We start from the raw sequence: 21,220 nt of genomic DNA, 5'->3' as shown, positions 1-21,220 counted from the left end.
GAGCTTCAAGCAACTTGAAAGCTCCACACTAACACCACTATGAAGATGATCCTTAGCTCCAACAACTTTGAATCACTACAAGACACGCAACCACAATCTTTTATGCACTTAAGGAATCTAGAAGGAAGAAAGAAGATTTTATAACTCCTAGAATTTTTCTTTTTAAAGTTCTTTGAGAAATGAATTATGAGCTTGGAATCTAAAAAAACCTTATATACTATTTCCTCAAAGTTAAAGTGAACCTTTATCTAGAGAAATTCTCTTTACATCCATAAACTCTTCAACAATTCTTTAATTCCTAGATTCTCTCAACAACAAACTCCAAATCAATATAACACATAATTATTGATAAAAAACAATAATTAAGAAAAACATACAATGTTACACAATTAGTTTTTTAATTATATGAAAAAATATAGTTAATCTAATTTATAAAAAAAAATATGAATATTTAATTAATAAAATTTATCATTCCTAAACAATTATTAAAGATATAAATTTGTTAAAACCATGTATAATGTTTGAAATGTAGACACAATAAATGGTGAATATATTTTTCAACGGAAAGTTACGAAAGATTAATTTTCTCCATTAAACTTAACCTATATGTATAATATCATCAAATATTAATTTTTCCATGAGTCTATCTAAATAAATTTATTCATAAAAAGTTCTAGAAAAATAAAATAAAAAGAAAAGCTGAAATAATTTTATTCAAAAACTAAAATTAGTTTACATAAAAATTGATTTATGGAAACTTTCTTATTTTAGTTTATTTAAAAACTGTTTCTTCATTATGAAAAACTTATTTTCTTCACCTAAAACTATTTATAAATAAACTTATCTAAACAAGTCCATATAATTATACTGCTAATAATAATAATAATAATAAGTGTTAAAAAACACGTGTTCCTAACAATTAATTCAGTATTTTCAAAATATAAATGAAGAAGCATAGGAGATAATATAAAGAATATGGTTCGAGTAGATTAATGGTTTTTATCTATATATCAATAATTCAATAATCAATATATGTGATGGCCATGTGAACTAAAAATGGAGATATTCCTCTAGTCAAATTTTCAAGCTTATCTCCTTCAACGAATATATTACGTGTGTGTAAAGGCTTTAGTTATGGCAAAGAATAAAAAAGGAGCGATACCTATACACTCATTTTAATTAATTACAATTTATTAAAACCAGAAAATTAGAAGAAACAATCATTAAACATGGTATAAAATTTACCATTTTTTTAAATAATTTTTTCAATGACTTACAGACATTTTGTATTTCTCAAAAATAAATAGCGAGTTTCGATTTTATTACTACTTTAATTAAACTAACTAAAAACTACGTCAAAACGAAAGAGAAAACGCCAACACGAAGATGATGTGTGTAGTGTCCATTATTCTTTTCAAAATCATGATTCATGCATGCTGTTGGCTATTACTCTCTTTACTAATTAATTAACTACTCTTTCTTCGTAGTATGTTGTTTGTAGATTATAATAATTGGCTAAATTATAATTTATATTTTTATAAATATTTTTAAAATGTTTTTTTTTATAACTGAATGTTGTTATTGGAAATTAAAACCTATTTTTATATTTTATAAATATTCAAATTATTTTTAGTTAAAATTTATCAATTCCTAATTAAATTGTATATATAATAATAACTTTTATTTTCTCTTAAAAAATATTAAGCTGAAACATTTTTTTTACTGATTATATGAGAGAGAAAAAATCTATATCATAGGAGGCAAATAAATAAATAAATAAAATGTTTGAGTCTCTTCAAATTCACAATGAAAAATGTACTGACGAATTGTTTTATATACGAATACCTTTTATTTTAAGTTTAAGAGATTAGAACACAAAGGTTAAGTAAAAGGGTCAGATTTTAAGCAAGAAATTAAATCTATTATAATTTAATAAATCTAAACTTTAATATAACTTGTGTTGGATTGAACTGATCATGGAGGGAATTGGACCTTCATATTCTTCATAATCTAATTGTAACAATAAAAGGCCAAATTAAAATATATACATATATATATATATATATATATATATATATAATAGATATACAGAATTTTCTTTTAGAACTTCAATCAATTTTTTTTATAACTTATTAGCTAACTACGTTCTGTTGAAATAGTAAGAAATTGTTAGAATGAAACGTTATTAATTATAATTGTCTCTGGAAATAATATATATTCATTACAGTGGAATCCTTATATATTTGAAAATATATTATTAAGTTAGCCTTAGTCATTCATCTAAATTGATTATTAAATATAAGATTGTTATGAGTAAGTGGAGCTTGGTTGCTTATTTAAATTGAGAGTTTCCTGAATTTAGCAACCACATGAGAAAAAAAGCCAAACACAAAATAACAAAAGAAAGCCATACAGCAGAAATATTATATTAATTCTTTTAGACAGCAATGGAGTGGATTGCATACGTGGTCAATTCGCTTTAAGTTGATCTCATTCTTATGTGTCAGATTGTCTGACTTATCAAATGTTCATCATCTCATCCAACGTCTCTGATGTAATTTTATTTCTTTCATGAATAGCAAAAAATATTCCAAGGAATATAGATATTTGGAGAACGTTAAGCTTCACGTTCACTATAAATACTCCGTAAAAAAAGAATAGTTCATTATAACTCCAGCAAATTGAATCCAAGCCAGACACGATTTTGAAAGCAATATGAACCCGATTCTTATAAAAAGAGATTATTCTTCTGGAACATTAATATTGTCATTTTGTTTTGTACATTCACTTAATTTGTAACAACAATGACTAAGAACCATTTTATTTATTTTTTTTACTTCGACAAGACCATTGTGAACTGTGATAATTAATGATTACTGGGTCGTTGACGAGTTGGGTTTCAGTGATTGTTCAATAGTCTCTTTCCTCCATGCCTTGAACACTCTCATTCATGGTAGACTTTTGATTTTTTTGTTCTTCTTCTAAATGTGTTTCTCATTATGGCTAGTTAATTCTATAATTACCAAATCCATAACAATCTATATATCTCCTAATATCTTAACAAACATATATAGTTTAAAAGAATTACACAATAAAATTCTAGGGTTATTAAATGACACAATACCACCATGCATACTCATAGTTGATACCACATGAAAGCCAACATGCAATGTTCCCTAGTCCCCCACTCATGTTCACACATCTAATATATTCACCAATATTTTGTCTTACCATGACCTCAACAAATTTTCCCATTGATGCTTTTTTGTGCCCTCCAAACATGTTCAAAGTACGTATCTAACTATCTATTACTTTTTACCATTAGAAGATATAATATTTGGCGATTATTTAATTCTAATTATTCCTTTGCAGGGTCTAATAATCTTAGAGAGAATCCAAAGCTCAACGATCACAGGAGAAAGAAAGAGATTCATCTATCTTAGAGTTGGAGATGTTAGTGGAGATTATTGCCCAAGCTTGAAACTTAAAGAGGGGGTCTTTGTGACGTTAAGGAAGAACTTTCTAGTGTGAAACTTAATATGCTTTTAGCTTCTTTGAACTTAATTATCGGATACAAGTTGTTTCCTTTCAGAAATTAAATAATGGTGTTTGCATCATAATTTAGTTTCAAATTTCTGTTTTGTGTTCAATGTTGATGGTTACCTATTCACATCATAAAAGCATTGCTTACACTGAATTGCAATTAGAAGTACAAATTACAGAGCATAACATTTTTCACATGAGAAAGGTCTATATTTCTTTAGAAATGTCTTTTTGAGTAAAACTTTTGTCGTCTTGGAAACAGTAGTAGGTCAGCTTGTGAGGATATGTACCAAATCGTGAGATTCCCAAAAGTATAAAGCCCAAAGTTTCAATGATACATTTTCTTACAAAAGCCCAGAGCCCATAGTAGGCCTGCGTACGTTTTCTCCCAATAATAGGCCCACAGTCCAAAGTAACATATATAAGTGCCAACTATTGGTTTAAATGCCTTCAGCTATCAATAATTAGATTTAACTCGTGAATATTGTAAAAGAAAAATAAACTCGTTGATATAATTTTGTCACATCTCTAACTTTTTTTAATAAATGAATGAAACTTTTTTTTTATTGGACTTTTTCCATTACAAATATTTACTGTCATGATGATGAACCCATTGCTATTATTAGTTGCTTGCTTGCTATAATGTTTTGGGTAACCAATTAAAGTGGAGCTATAAAGGGGATGCGATGTTAGTCAATCAAGTTCGTGAGTGCAAATTGAGTTTTAATCCAACTGAAAAACAAAAACAAAAACTTTATAAACCCGTTCTTTTAGTTCCTGTTCCTTTTAGGGTCAAGTGCTTTTCAAAACTTTAATTAAGCTAGTTAAAATATATTTTATATTTTTATATAATCAAATGGAACAAAATTAAATTTTGAAGGAAACAAAGAAAACTTGAGTTTCTAAATCAAATTGATCCGATTGGTAAAAATCAATTGACTCTTTGAAATGAAATTACAATCATTATTAAATAAATTTCTTCATGAAATATATCACTTGCTATTTTGTAGGCCTCGAAATCATATTAAATATAAATCCTTATTCAATCTAATATAGAAAGATTCCTTGGAATCCAAAAATTCCATCTATCATGCATGCCTATGTGCAAGCTTGCATTCTCTTTGCCTATAAATACACCCATCTGTTAGTCACATGTGATCACATTCATAAACATTAGCCCATTTAGGCATTTGAGTTATTACAAGATTAGCTTTTGTGCACTCAATGGCTGGGATTGTGGTGGTTTTTGACTTTGACTCTACAATCATTGAGTGTGATAGTGATAATTGGGTTCTTGATGAGTTTGGTTTAACTGAAAAGTTCTATCAACTTCTTCCGAGCATCCTTTGGAACCCTCTCATGGTTTTCTTTAATTTCCTTTCATTCCTTGCTTTAAGATACTATGTTTTCATAGCTTAATAGTGACATAATTTTTGTATATCCTAAAACTTTACAGGATAAGATGATGAATGAACTTCATTCACAAGGAAAAACCATTGAAGACATTGTTGAGGTTCTGAATAGAACTCCAATGCATCCCCACATTGTTCCAGCCATTAAGGCTGCATATTCCCTTGGGTATATTCCTTTCTTTCCCTTTTCATTCTTCCCTTATTGCATATACTATATGCCATTATGTCTAGTAGGAGAGGTAGGTGAATAATTAAGCATGATGGGTTGATTTTCTATGTATGAAATTTCATTCATTCCCATAATTTTCTTTCATTTTCCTCATAAGTCCTATTCAAACACACCCATGTGATAAAATGGTTAACATATGTAACATCTTTGTACTCTTTTTCATTGATAAAGATTCTAACACCTAAGATGGGATTGGATTTAGGTGTGAGCTGAAGATTGTGAGTGACGCAAATATTTTCTTTATTGAAACAATTTTGAAGCATCATGGAGTGTGGAATTGTTTCTCGGATATCACTGCAAACCCCAGTTACGTTGATGAAGAAGGGAGGCTTAGAATTTGCCCCTACCATGATTATCTAAAATCTTCTCATGGATGTAATCTCTGTCCACCGAACATGTGCAAGGCAAATATTCCAACTCCAACAATCTCTTTATTTATGGCAAAGTAGTAAATTCTATCTATGTACTTAATCACTTTTACGAACTAATAGATCTATATTTATATAATTTATTGCTATATTTATTCATAATCAAACAAGGACTATTTTCTACAACATGGGCAAATCAAGATTTGAATTTTCATTAGGAAAAAGTGTCTGTTTTCAATGCCAGACCGTGATTTGAACATAATAATAAAAAACATACGTAGGAAGAAAAAAAATATCCATGAAGTTTCACTCACCCCAAATTGAATTATTACAATGTCTTAATTATTGACCCACACGTCAGGCTTCACTTTTCTGATTTATGTCATAACATAATCCATGGGATCGTGACAACATATAAAAGCAAAATTATGTTTCATGAACCACGTACATAGTGTAGCGTCTATAATAATAACTTTCAACCAAAAACTACTAATTGAATTTATACTACCAGCAAAAGTTCATTTTTTGAAACTTGTCTCATCCATTGACATTTTTCCTTCTCTAATGACATGCAGGGATTGGTCATAGAAAGGGTCCAAAATTCTCTTGATGCTGCAGGAAAGAAGAAATTCATCTATCTTGGAGATGGAAATGGAGACTTTTGCCCAAGTTTGAAGCTCAAGGATAGGGATTATTTGATGCCTAGAAAAAATTTTGCATTGTGTGATTTAGTATCTAAAAACTCTAATCTCATCAAGGCGGAGGTACATGCCTGGAGAGATGGTGAAGAACTTTATGAAGTTATGCTTCATATTATCAACAAAGCTATTGGAGAAGGAAACAACATTAGTAGCTCTACTACAATATCAGTTGATTGCAAGTTGGGGTCAATGTCAATTGATGCTCATAATAAACCTTTCCCCAAAGCACTCTCAGTTCCTCAGTAACTAAAATTGCAGAGGATGAAGGATAACATTTCTTGTGGCTTCTCAGTTATCATCTATGTACTGCTACTTTATTTTTCTGCATGCTTTTGCAGAAAGTGTAAGAGGTTTTGACAATAAAATAAAGTATGAAGCATATTATGTTGAATAAAAGTATGAAATTTGATCCAGTTTCGTCTCAATTGTCAAGTTCAAACTTTGGCCGTTTAACAAGCATTTCATGAGACTTATTTTTGTTGAAGCACGAATGGAATTAAACACTGTTAACTTAATTATGGGCATTTTGATGATTAGAATCTACAGGTTTTGAGCATATCGTGTATTTTGCAAGAAATAGTGCAGGTCGAGGGCTCACAATGTTGGTTAAAATTTTTATATCATTGTTTAATATATGCCGTAATTCATCATAAAAATAGTTAACTTCTTTGGTGGTTATTATGACACTAAGTTTTTTACAACATATATTTAGATGATATAGTCTTAAAACTTTACATTGATTATGTTTTGAGAATGTTATCCGTAAAATAATTCTGAGAAATTTGCATGAAATTACTAAAACTCTCTAGTAAAGAGCAAGACCAACAACGTGTCACTTTTATGAACAGAATTGTTTTTAAGAACTTATGCCAAACTGTTGAACTATATCTAAGATGCAACATAATTTCTAGCACCGAATTAATTTGTAGACAAGCCTAGTGTGTTTGTAAAAACGTTCTTATATTTTCCAATGCAGTTGAACAAGGCTAGAGGAAAAAGCTAAATCCACGTTTACCAAAACATTGAAAGTGTGCTGGATAGGACTCAGACACCTTGAAGGACCAAGTGTCCTAAGAGGTCAAGTAGTACCCCAATCTCTTATTAGATTTTATTCCGACAATTATTCGCCAACCGCACTAAGATAATTACGTAACCGTCACCGGTACTCATCATTGTCATTAAAGAACCATGAAACACATTTTTTATATCAATGAATGAATCCATACTATATAGTATTAAGTCTTTTGTTCAATCATTAAATACTGTATTATTTTTAGATCCCATTTATATAGTAAATGATAAATCTGCATCATCATCTAAATACTTCTAACTTAATCGAGAACTTGTCTGACTTCTAGAGAATAAAGGAAGGAGTTATCCCTCAAGAAAACTTCATAATTATACCCATTTTTAATACTTTTAATACTAAAAATTTAAGTATTCATTATATGTTGGGTGATTAAAAATAAAATAGAATTTGGGACCATTTTAAGAACAAGCTGGAGAAATGAAAGGAGATAGTGAAATCTGACCCCAACCCCACGAAACATATATATAATTGTGAATCCTTCCCTTTTCAATTTCCCTTTGATTGGAGACAAGCAAACAAGCTTTTGGGGGCAGTCAAGTCAAGATTGTGGTCAATGTTTAACTAAAAAATTCAACCTCACTTTTCCCTTCACCATCACGCTGCTCGTCCATTAATTATCATTAATTTTGTCATCTTCTATGCTTTCCCAGAAAAATAATGAATTTGGTTGAGTAGTTAGATTAAAGTAGATAATGCAATTGAATCAGGAAAAGTGTATGATATCAGTTAATTTGCCTTATTTGCATACTGTGCCATGCACTAAACCTCCTTTTTTCTTGCTTTTCTACGGAATGCAGGTGTAGTTGGATCTCACCTAACAAAAGAGAAACCAACAAAGTGCTGCATCATTAATTAAGTACTACTTATTTATTTGGAAATAATATTTTTCTTAAAAAAACTCTTTCTAACAATTTTTTCATTATGTTGTTTGATAAAATTTGTATAATTAAGACTCATTAAAAATTAAATAATGCGTCTCTCTATTTGTTTGATGGAATCTACGTGAAATTTACTTAATAAAACAACATATTGTTAATATTTTTCCTTTTGTTTAAAAAGCTGAAAAAAAAGCACTGTTTGATATGTTTATTTTCTGTTATCATTTTTTAATGAAAATGAAAAACAGTAATAAAAGCATGCTTGTTTAGGTTTTAGAAAATACTTTCTATAAAAATATTTCAAAAAATGAAGGCCAAAAATTAATAGTAAAAGAAATCATTTTTAATATTTTCAACCAAATAAAAACGCCATAAACCATAATTATAACACTTTTTTTTTTTAATCACATCATCTTGATCTCCACCATTTACCTATGTTGTTTCATCATGATATTTTTTTATTGTTAATCAAGTAAAATGAAGTATAAGTGCGTAAACATATAAATGTCTAATTTTAATAACTTATGAATAAATATACGTGCATAAGTTATATATATAATTAACATATATTAATATAAATATATTTTTATTATTAAAAATTATTTGTAAATATGTAATGAAAACATTAGAAATAGTTCAACTAAACATATTTTAATGTTTTTCATTTTTTCAGATAGAAAATAAGTTATCAAAACAAACATATTTTCTAAATCTTATAAATTTGAAAATGAAAACCATTTGGAAAAAATGAAATAAAAAATGTTTTCTTAAACCAAATAGATCCTAATTTTGTCGGATGCTTCTCCTTTTACCTACCAAATCTTTTAAAACTTTATCAAAAATATATTTAAAAAAGATCTTAAGAAATGTACCTTTTATAAGTGAGTTGTGTCTAGCAGTGTTTGGCCAGACTTATTTCTTTTTTTTTTTTTCTACTTAAAAAGAGAAATTGAGTGAAACATTTTTTATATAATAACTCTTAAAAAATAAGTAGTTTATATTTTAGTAGAAATCATGAGAATAAAGAGTTTTTAGTTTGTTTATTTCTATTTTCAAAACTGGTATATTGTATTTCATATTTTCTATTTTTTAAGCTTTACATAGAAAACAGAGGGGGGAGTTTGCATAGAAGAAAAAAATCAGCAGTAGTTCCTCTTCCTTCTTTTTATGTTCCTTTCTTTTTTTCTTTTGGGTCATTCAGTTTCAAACAAAGGAAATAAGCAAAAGGCCCAAACTGTCCAAAAATTCCAAATAAAGTTGGACCTCTGATTGAGATTCTGAAATTGAAAGCCCAGTAATTTTGTCGATTCAGAAATCTCTTGGAGTGGGATGTCACATATGGGATAATATGGTGCTAATTATTTTGTTATAATAGTAAGAGAGATGTACTTAGATATTAAAGTGCAGTTTAGTTAAGAAAGCAAAAAAATAAAAGAATAAAAAAAAATCCAAAGACCCAACACACATAAGGGAAGCTGACCAATCAAAAGCATGCTTTTCAGTTTTCACTTTATTTGCTTGAGACTATCCTTTAACCAAGATCGAGAAAGTAGGAAATGTGATTTTATTTTAAGGCTGAATTAAGCAGTAATTTATTAAAACTGCAAAACATGCATAGCTTTTATGGGGGAGGCCAAAAAATCCCACGACACAAATGAATGCAAGCAACCAAGATTTAGTGGAAAAGTAAAAAAGAACAATCTAAAGGGACATTAGACAACATATTCCATGTGTTTGTTCAGATCAATATTTTTGTCATAGTACCATATTCTGCAGCAAAGAAAACTCATACAGTCCAAAACATGAACTTAATGAGCTGAATAGAAGAGAATGACATTAAGCCAAAAAAGAGAAAGAGAGGAAACAGATCTACCACATTTAGATGTGTCATCATAACGGATTGGAATCAGAATATTTTTTTTAATAATTATCATAAACAGACAAGGTTTGATGTCTACTGGGTTTGCAGCTTGGGAAGAGATGGGGAAAACGTCGGATGTTCATGGCCACAAACAATTATTACATGGTTCTTCAATTTTCACTTTCCAGTTTGTGAGGAATCATTAGCTTGAGAATGGTGACAGACACAAAGCAATAAGCAATATGCAATGCTGGGGGTAGCAATAAAGAGCCTCCAGTGGCCCTCTCATCTTTTCATAGAACAAGGTAAAACATAGGGGTGTACCTTGGACACCCTGCATGGTATGAATTGCATGTGGGCACAAATTCCAAGTGCCCCACTCCATCATGGCTTGCATTATTGACCCTTGAAGCACTTGGCACAAAGTGTTAAACCAGTCATTTTAATCTAGTTATAAGACCTCTTATAAAACATAAGGTTCAATTTGGTGTTTTCAGGATCAATTTCTATCGGCATTAAAGTAATATTTTGCTAGCAGAAATCACATTTTGAGTATAAATTATTATTTAATTAGTTGCCAACTTTAAACACCGTGTAAACCATCTCCATCACAAAATAATAGTGTTAATACCTATGATTTGGTGTGGTGTTTTTCTTCGGGTAGGTTTGTGAATTAAAAGATGATTGGCAATTATCCTTGAGTTGTCTATTACAGTTGTAGGGCCAATGTATTTGCATGTGAGTCTTTGCTTAGCCAGTCCTGCTTCACTGCCCTATGCCCCCCCCTACCTTCTTTTCTTCTCTGTCCCCTTTAATGTATTGACTAATTCAGAAAAAGCATTATACTAGAATATGAACCAATGTGGAATGTTTTTACTAAATAGCAATATGGTAGCTTTTCAGGTGTAATCACCTAATTAATAGCCATCAATTCAACTAAAAATTACTGCTATTGATCTCAGAGAAAATAGTTTATTTATCCATATTATTATTTAATCACAAAATAATAACTACTAGATCTATCTAATGTTTGGGGGTGTTGGTAGAAGTATAAAGACTTGGATTTGATCTTTATTATAATTATTATTGGATATATTTAGATGCATATCTTGAATCTACATTCAAACAAGAGTCACGAAAAGGGATCTAATAATTATTTTACTTGATTAACATCCATTGACATCAGATGTATTACATCTTTCTTATTGTTAAGAAATTAATAATAATAATAAAATCATATTACATTAACTAATTTTTAGGTTGTATATTATAATTTCTTGGTTGACAATGTAAAAAAGTCTATAGAAATTGAATTCTTGATATTGTTTACATTCATAACCTTGAATGAGATAGTTCTTGAGCATGTCAAGAACCCTAAGAAATATTTTGTAAATTTGTTAATCTGAGTATGTATGGAAATACATCTACACAGAAACTACTAATTAAAATTCAAGGAAAAATATATACAAATATTTGATATGCTAGTTGTTTTAGGGAGACACGACAGCACGTATGGCTTCAACCATGTAAACTCGTTTTCACAGGAATGCCGTTTGTACAGCATGTAGCATCAGATAAGAAAAATGAAAGCATGCATCGTACATGTAGGCCACATATTACACTGTAAACGAAAATGATCTTAATTATGAAGATTAGCATATGCCAGTACCCTACTAGGCTACTATTACTTCACCTAACCTGTTCTCTAATCCTTGTAATAGCTCTTAATTTGTCATCTAATCAGTGCTTTTATTTGTGTGCCAAAAACGATGCTCAACAAAGCAAAAATAATTGTTCAAACAATCAATATAAAAAGCTTCCACAGTGAAAATTTCGTAGTTTGGACGCAGCTTCTCAATGGTCAAGGACCCATGTGCTTCAAATTGAAAGGTAATAATAATTAGAGAGGATAAGAGAAAGGTCAATTTAAAGTGAAAAACTCGATGTTCAAACTTCAAATCATTAACGTACATGATATAATCAAGCAAGAGAAAAGAAATTTGCTTTTATCTTTCTTTCATTTTTCTCATATAAAAAATTAAATAAAAATATTTAACCTTCTACTCGTTTTTCTTCCTTTTTTCACTTTTTTTTATTATATATATTTACTATATCTTCATATGCTGATCTCAAGTGGTCTACAAGTAACAAAGATTTTAAAATGTGTTAAGTTTTTATACAAGTACTAAAAAAGTGTATAATATTTATGGTCTGTTTGAATCAAAGAAAAAGAAATTATATTAAAAATATTTTAAAATCTTTTTCCTTCCCTCTCTCACTTCAAATATTTCAATATTAGAGGAGAAGTAGAATTAAATGATAAATGATTTTGTTCACATCTATTCTCCTTTCCTTTTCTTTTAAAAATTTATTAAAAAAAACCTTTCATTTTCACTCCTCTCTCTTGCTCTCTCTATTCTTCTCCTCTCCGATGAAACATTATGTTAGAGAGCATACTCTTAACGTCCACCTACCATATTTTGTTAACCATGTGTATAAAATTGATTATTTTGTAATACAAGTGTTAGTTATTACAATTAATTAAACATCTAAATATATTTTCAATATCTTTTCCTACAGATTTCGATGGCTTCTTGACCGCTACAATTAATCGATTAAAAAATATCCATTTGATTAAACATTAGTGATGCATAATCTATATTATTGTCATGTGATTATTAAAAATAATTAATAATTAAATTGTTGTTTTATATTTCTCTTTACTCTATTTTTATTTTATTTGTGTTAAATTAAACAACTAAATTTTAACTTTATTCTTTACTTATTTTCATACACCAATTTTTCTTTTTTTTAATTTTCACCCATTTCTTTGTCCTGTATGAAACCGAAATATGAAGCAATGGTGGCGTTATGTTTGATTTGAAGCTGAGCATTTGAAAGTAGGAATAGGAACAGCATAGCTGTGCAGACATTGAATGCAAGAACAGTTAAAAGAAGATCGAGTTCCCATGTTGTTCGCATGGTTGCATGTCTGTAGACAACAGTATCTTTGAGGGTAAGCAAGGCCCAAGTAGCATTAAATGACCTATAACTATCCACTTGCCCCACACACTACACTAATCTACCACATTAAATAATTCACCATTTATGGATTTTGTCAAAAGAGACAATTCAAGAGTCACATTTTTAAGATATGTATACTATGCAAGAGGTTTTTTAGGAAATAGAAACCCATAATTTTCAGGAACAAATTTCCACAATGTTTTTATTTTAACAGAAGGATAAATTATTTTTTAATTTCTTATTTTATTTAATTATGATTTCTCTATTATTAAAGACTCTAATTTACTGTTTACATTTTTAAAATGATATAATATACACATTTTTTTGACTAATTAAAATGGATGTTCTTTAAAAAGTTTATAATCAATTTATTTTACCAAATTAAAATAAATTATTTTAATTAAAAATATTTTAGTCTAAAAATAATTTATATATGAAACAATAATTTATAGAAACAAAATATTATTCTAAATATAATCTTATAAATAAAAAAAAAAGAGATAATAATACAAAAAAATATTATAAATTAATTCTTATTAAAATAAGTAAGTTAAAGCTATAATTTAGTTTGTATATAGACAGTACAATAAAATTTAAAGCCATAATTCTTATTAATTCGGATCATTCTTTATAAAACATGTTTCCGTTGAATCCCGTACCAACAACACATTTTTTTTCTTCAGAATTATTTTCTTTAAATCATGCATGTACTGAATGTGAATGTTAAAACAATTTGGTATTCAGCTCAAATTGAGGAATGGAAGTTTGACAAACCATCATGTTATGAACTTGTATGATAGGGTACAAAGGATCTGACAAGCAGTGCTTATAACCTCTTGAGGGAACGTTGTGACATGTGATTAAATTGTTTTTTAATAATTAAATTCATATAATATTTTAAAATTAACAATTAAAAATTAATTTATATTTATAAAATATTATTTTAAAATTGAACTTAAATTCATTAAGTCAATTCCGTGTTTCAGGATAAATCTTATACTCACTGCATCAAAAGACCTAGTTATTAAATTGTTATTATAATAGTAACATGGGCTTCTCGCTTGTTAGGTGGTTGAAGGCAAGGGTCAGCATAAAATTGAGACTCGAATCAAATCTTAAAAATTTGATAAAAAATATTACTTTTAAGTTCGGGTGGGTTTTATGAATAAATTAGGTTAAAATTTTGATTTTATATGAGTTATATTGGACGGGTTCGGTTTTAAATTTTTAAACCAGCTAAAAGCCGAACCCAACCAAAAATAAGATAAGTTTAGATTTTTATTACTTTTGTATAACTAAACAATAATGGTTCAAACTCAAAAGTCTTTATTTCAAGTATAATATAGCCATCAATTTATAACTTTTTTTCTTTTTCTCATAACCTATATGTTTTTTTTTTCCTTCCTCATTCAATTTTTCAACACACTAGTCTACTTTTAGATTTTTCTTTTCGTTTCTTTTTTTATCCTTCTTTTCCATCTTCCTATCTCCATTTTGAGTACAACTTGTGCGATAGTAGTTTCTTATAGATTTTGTAATCTAACTTTAGATTTCTTTTACATGTAACAACTATGGATGTTGTTATCTTTTGTTTTTGCTTGTCTAGTTTGTAACGAATCTTCTTACATAATATATTTTTACCTTCATTCTATTTTTATACACTATTTTAAAATTATTTTTTTTCCGTTTTAAGCTTCACCTTCGTTAAAATAACTTGATCCACAATAAATCTCAAACCCGATTATACCTACCCCAAATCCAAATCCGTTGCAACCCGAACCGCCTCAAACCGAAACTCAGTCGGTCGAATATGGGTCACATTTTTTCAAAATCAATTTATAACGAGTTGAGTCCGTTGCCCACCTCTAGTTGAAGGTGTTTTTGGGACATATGAAAATTGGTATAGGATGCCGTCTGAGATACACTAAATTGTTTCATTGATTGATAGTGCAAAACCAGTTAAACAGACTAATGTTGATAAAAACACAGTTCTAATTTCGGAGCCAAACAAGTTTTATAGGCAATGCCAATTATTCAAATATTAAATTCATGACTTAAGGAGCTGATTATATATTTCATGGAATGAGATTATATTTTCAAAAATCATATTTTTATAAATAATATGATTAAGAATGTTATTTCTCAAAATATTTAAAAAAGATATTTAGTTCATTTTAATATTTTTGATTTTTTTAGGATTTAAAATAATTTAAATAAAAATAAAAGTTACAAGTGTTATAATAAATAATTTTCATGAGAATAAAATGTTAGAACATAACATTAAGTAAACGTTATAAATTTTAAATTTATGTATTAATAACTTTTAATAGAAGAGTAAAATTAAAATGATAATTATATTTTTTGAATTATGAAGGGATTATTGATCTTGTACGTATAAATCTTTTATTGATTCACATTAAAAAAAATTATAATACTTCTTTATTTTTTCTAATTTTTCTTTCTTTAATAATTACAAGTTTTTATGTGATAATAATAATTATAAGTGAAGAGATATTTCTACATTATATTTTATGTTATTTATTTTTATTTTGTAATATGAATCAATGATTAAGTAATAAATATTTTATTATATTTTATGATAGCAAACTCTTTTAATTATGAGAATGTATATTTTTTTTTGTGATAAAAGATATCTAAAAAATTTATTGTATGATTGCCTATTAAATGTGATAATAAAAATTCTCATAAAAGATAAATTTATCCATATATTGTTTTATAATTTTGGAAACTAGTGTAGCATTCATACTTGTGAGAATGCCTAAATCAAAGTTGGGATGCATAGCCATTAAAACATCATAGTATTTCTTGGTGAATAAATATTTAAAGCGAATGTGGGTCGTGTACACCATATTCCGAACATAAATTATTGATTAATGTTTCATATTTTGTCCCATCCTCCCGCAATTCACGTGACAAAAAACAAGAGGTACATTTTATAAGAAAGAGTAATCACCAATTCCATGCATGCTATAGTGTTATTCAACAACGTTCATAAATTAAGTAGAAACAGAGGAACATTAATTAGGCCGTTGCAGCTTGAACAAAACCAATTCATATAGTAGCTTGCTAATTCAGCAACACCCTTTTTTGTCTACTACCATACTTAACATTGTATCCTACGCAACAAAAGTTTAAATTCCACGCTCAAAATATATAAACATTGTTACACCCTCCAAAAATGAAAGTCGAAAACGCTCTGAATGATTAAAAAATAATAATTTTTTAATTATTTGAACAATTTTTCAGCCTCTATTTTTGGAAGATTCAGTATTTTCCATATAAAATACGAGAAGAAGGAAGTGTTAATATAGAATATAGAATTTGGAAAATAGACGGAAAACGTTAATCATGGGAAAACGATCCAGTGCTGACAGTGGTGGTGAATAGACGGCGATGGAGTGGGTCCCCATGGAAGTAGTGTGGTACCACAAGCACTGAATATCTGTGAGCGTTGAATGCTAAGTTGACGTGACTGTGCGTTTTATTAAAGCTTCTTTCAGGGCAGTGGCATTTATGATTTATGACAAGGTTCTAAAAAGTTAATTTCGGATTTTGAGATTATAGATATATAACAAGAGACAATATTATGCATTATGCATTATGCATTATGCATTATGCATTACACACTCTCTTCTCTGAACACTGTCTGTCTTCTAGCATTTCTGCCCTTCATCTGCTACAGGTGCAGTGCAGTCAATGCTTTCGCAATTTATTGCTTCTCCCTTCTTTCAAATTCAAACAATCTCATTTTAGTTTGCTCAATACTATATTCTTTAGATAAAAATCATGTAGAATGTACTCTCTAAGATATATACTAATTATTGAATTACATGTCCCCTCTTCATTCCAAAACTTTATGCTTTTTTTAAGCATCAAGTAACTCCCTGTATCACATTAATTCTTTTTCACTTTATGAATTGTTTAAATTTTAGTGCTGAAACTTCTACAAGTAATTTTACTAAAATTTAAGCAATCTATAAAATAAAAAAAAGTATATAAGCCACAATTCCACTACAGATGCTCTTAACTTTTAGTTTTATTTCAAAACTTTGATTCTATTAAAATTTTAATAAAATATATTTATTTGTTTATTTTTAATGTAATTTTTGTTTATACATGCGTTCTCATAGTATTAATAATAAGGAATAAGGACATATGTAAATGTAATTAGTTAGAAAGAGGAGAATGGTGAAGTTGATGCAGGATTAAGAAAGTGATGATGAGGAGAATAATGAGTGTGGCTTCTGGCACACAAGCTATGTTCCCCAAGTTGTTAACCACGCCGGCGTAGCAGAACAGATCATGCATTATCTCTTACAACTCATACTAATTTCAGCTACCTGTAAATCAATCATAGTTTTCATCATTTTGGAAGATTTTTTCTTACTTTTTGGTACAACATACCATTAGCATGTTCTACTTTTTTGATTAACTTCCTAATACTTTTAAAATATTAAATAAAATATATTTAATATTTCAAAACATTAAAATATTTAATATTTTCTTTATTTTACATGAAAAAAGGTTATAATATGATTTAGAATTGTTCATCGAAACTCTTCTGTTGCCTAGATTTCCAGTCCAATTATTCTAGCTCAATTGGCATATGATTATATGGTATATAATTCCGGGACATGCCAACTTTAATTACATGTCTGAACATTAAAATCATTCGAGGTATATTATTAGATGTCTGAACATTAATTGAGAGTACATTAAAAATGAAAATTCTGTTTGCCCATATGTTTTTTTTTTTTTTTTTTTATAATGGAAATGCTTGTCCTTACATTAGCATCCTGAAAACGTAGAACAATGTTATGTTGTATAGGTTTTTATACGCATTTTCTCATGCATTTTATATTGCTCCAACCTTTTTATATTTTGTCTTGGGAGAAAAAGCAAAATGAGAAGGACAAAATTACAAACGTAAAAATAAGGTCCCAACAAAATGTGCATAAAGAAAGAAATGAAAATAAAATTTTAGCCTAGAAAAGAAAAGTTGTCCCTAGGCATGTAAGTTAATTCCTATGTGATCTCTAATTACATGTTAGAATTAGGTTATGGAAAATTTGATTTGGCCTGCAACCACCTTTACAAAAATGGGGTGATGAGCTGGTTCTCTTCCTCAGAGTCCATCAATAATTTTGGTCCATTCTGCTCAAAGGTAAGTTGTCTGATCAGCCTGCTAAAACTGGAAAAAGTTCTTTTATCATTAATTTAAATTAATAATTTTTTATAATAATTAAAATTTGTATAAATAAAAAATATCTACATATCTAATATTTTATAAAGATTTAAACTATATATAACTGTCAAATTCATTTATATAATTTATTCATTATCTATCAATAAAGAATAAAGAATTCTCTAGTGGTCAATTTTCCCACAAGTTATTAATTATAGCTTCTAATTATTAAAAAAATATTATTGTAATACAAATATCAGGTGACTTTCATTAATTCAACTACAGCGATAAATAATTAAAGTTTACTAAAAAATTATTAAAATTATACGTAAAAGTATTTTATGCTTTAAAAAATACATATAAATATTCTGGAAAATAGGCACGAAATCTATTTTAATTTGCAAGATATTAAACTTATGTTTATTGTATTATTATTATTATTATTATTATTATTATTATTATTTTCATCGTTGTTATTTTAGTTGTGATTGTTGATTTTATTTTATTTTTTATCATTGACTTGTACATAGAATTGAGAGTATAGATATCATTTTATCTTTAAATGACTAACTCAATATTTAAAAAAAACATATTTTTATTTTTCACAAATTATCTTGATCTTTTGATTCTTATATTTGAAGAGTTTAATTCTTGGTCAACTTATAACTTTATTCTTTTTTTATTTTTGTCCCTCTCACTAGTTATATGTCATTACACATATCCTTAGATTAAGATAAATATTTCAACAATTTCACGTGCCTGCGAAGATCAAAACCTACACAATACATAAAATTAAAAAGGATTTACTTGAACCATGACCATACACCATATGAAAGACTTCAGATAAATTATATATATATATATATATATATATATATATATATATATATATATATAAACAATTTTAAACGAAATTATTATGAGATAAATCTAGGTGTTTTTCTTTGAATGTTGTAAGGTTTTAAAATAAGTTTCACTTTAATAATTAATATAAACATCAAAAGTTGACATTAAATATCAATAAAAATTACTTTGATCGAAGAATAATATAACGGAACACTTAAACTTTGTCCATTAGTACTGTAAAAAAAATACACTTAAATAATAAATCAGCCTAAGCTACTTTATTTATAAAGCTAAAAGTTGTGTAATATATTTTTATTATAGTATTTAAATAAATTTTTTGATTTAATTTGTTTAAAATAATAAAAGATTAAATTTAAACTTAAAAAATCTATTTATTTAAAAAAGTGGACTAGACTTATAAAAGTATGTTAATATCAATACAATAAAAATTTGTAATATAATAGAACCAAATTTATATGTTTGAACTTTCACTACACTTAATTTTTTTTTATTTTATATTTTCTATTTATACAAAATCAATAGATAAAAAATAAAAATTCTAATAACTGTATTTTACCTGTTATTTTAGTTTGTCTTTATTGTATATTATTTAGAATATTTCAAATAAAATATATGAATATTTATAAAGTATTTTTTTTCAATCATATTATTCTGTTTCATCAATTTATGTCTCAATATAAATGAGTAACAATATGTTAAGTTGTTTATTTTATGTTAATTTTTTCTTTTAAAATTTAAATTTTAATAATAATGGAGTAAAATATTTTTTATTGCACAAATTAAAAACAAGACCTGTACACATATTTAAAAATAGATTTGTTGATTTATTTAAAATTAAGCTTATTAACTTGTTAATTAATTTAAAATAATCTTTTAAATAGATAGATTATATCAGACTTTTTAAAGAATTAGATCAAACTTATAAAAAAATTATAATAAATAATAGACCAAAGTTATATTTTAACCTTATAGAACAAGTCGATTTATATATCTAAAGTTTGATCTATATTATTTTTATTTGTATGTATATTTGGTACTAACTTTCTAAAACACACATGAACCTATGTTCTTAGGTATGAAAAAAGACATTGACTTTTGCACCAACCACTATACTAACAAGTTTATTTATAATATAAATAACAAATAAATTTTATAGTATAATTATTTTAAAATTATATATTTAATAATATGACACATTTATATATATTATCTATATTATTTTGTGTCATCAATAACAAAAATATTATATATATGTATATAATATATATATTTTTAATTTGTATTAATTTATACAGTTTAATATACAATTTTTTTCATGTATTTTTTCATACAAAATAAAAATAAAAATAATTTCAAATAAGATGAGAATCAAATCCAAATAAATATGATTATTTAACACTTATATTTTTCAAGACTTTTTTTAATATATGATATGCATTTATTAAAACTCATAAGTGTGAATTATATATAATATAAACAATTTTAAAAAAATTTAATAGAGATAAAATGACATAATTTAATTAATAATTCACTTATTCAACTTTTAAATCATTGATCCAACAACTTACCAATTTGATGCGATTTTTTAAAAATATGGTTACACCAGTTTTTTTTTTCATTGTGGTCATTTTTTAGGTCACTGTTTATTTATACAACATTCTTAATTTTTACTATTCTCATTTTTAAAAAAAATTATATTATGAGAAAATAATTGAATAACACACTCCCAATAAAAGGACACACACATAATTGGAAGTGCTAAATTAATAGTTTTTATTCTTCTTTATGTTACAAAAATATGTATCAAAAATAAATACACCCTTTTTTAATAATAATAAAGGAAAAAGTGAGGTCATTTCAGGATGACAAAACGGACACATGTAGACGGCGATTTACAGCGTAGCTCTGCTCTGCACAAAATCTCTTTCTCTCTCTCTCTCTCAGCATTCAAAGTATGTCACTCATGTCTCATGTCTCATGTCTCATGTCATGTGTTTGCATTTCACCTTCTACACCAAATTGCCACACCACACCATTGCAT

General features: G+C 27.3%; 1 protein-coding gene across 1 annotated transcript; it reads left to right on the top strand.

The window, feature by feature from the left end:
• Positions 1-4,690: 4,690 nt before the first annotated feature.
• LOC109806584 (inorganic pyrophosphatase 2-like) lies at positions 4,691-6,666 on the top strand. Its single transcript, XM_020369037.3, has 4 exons — positions 4,691-4,905; positions 5,000-5,121; positions 5,387-5,588; positions 6,128-6,666. Exons 1-4 carry the CDS (start codon positions 4,768-4,770, stop codon positions 6,497-6,499), a joined length of 834 nt encoding a protein of 277 aa, XP_020224626.1. The 5' UTR covers positions 4,691-4,767; the 3' UTR covers positions 6,500-6,666.
• The last annotated feature ends 14,554 nt before the right edge of the window (positions 6,667-21,220 follow it).

This window comes from Cajanus cajan, chromosome 10 (genome assembly GCF_000230855.2).
Source record: "Cajanus cajan strain Asha chromosome 10, NIPB_CcT2T_4, whole genome shotgun sequence".
Lineage (NCBI taxonomy): Eukaryota > Viridiplantae > Streptophyta > Magnoliopsida > Fabales > Fabaceae > Cajanus > Cajanus cajan.
Note: the sequence above shows the minus strand (reverse complement) of the source record. Positions and strands in the feature narration are given on the sequence as shown.

What these genes read in the sequence shown, in the direction of transcription:
- LOC109806584 (XM_020369037.3), top strand. Translation starts at nt 4,768, where the DNA reads ATGGCTGGGATTGTGGTGGTTTTTGACTTTGACTCTACAATCATTGAG. An exon ending in TCCTTTGGAACCCTCTCATG is followed by an intron (nt 4,906 to 4,999) that starts GTTTTCTTTAAT and finishes AAAACTTTACAG; the next exon opens with GATAAGATGATGAATGAACT. An exon ending in GTCCACCGAACATGTGCAAG is followed by an intron (nt 5,589 to 6,127) that starts GCAAATATTCCA and finishes AATGACATGCAG; the next exon opens with GGATTGGTCATAGAAAGGGT.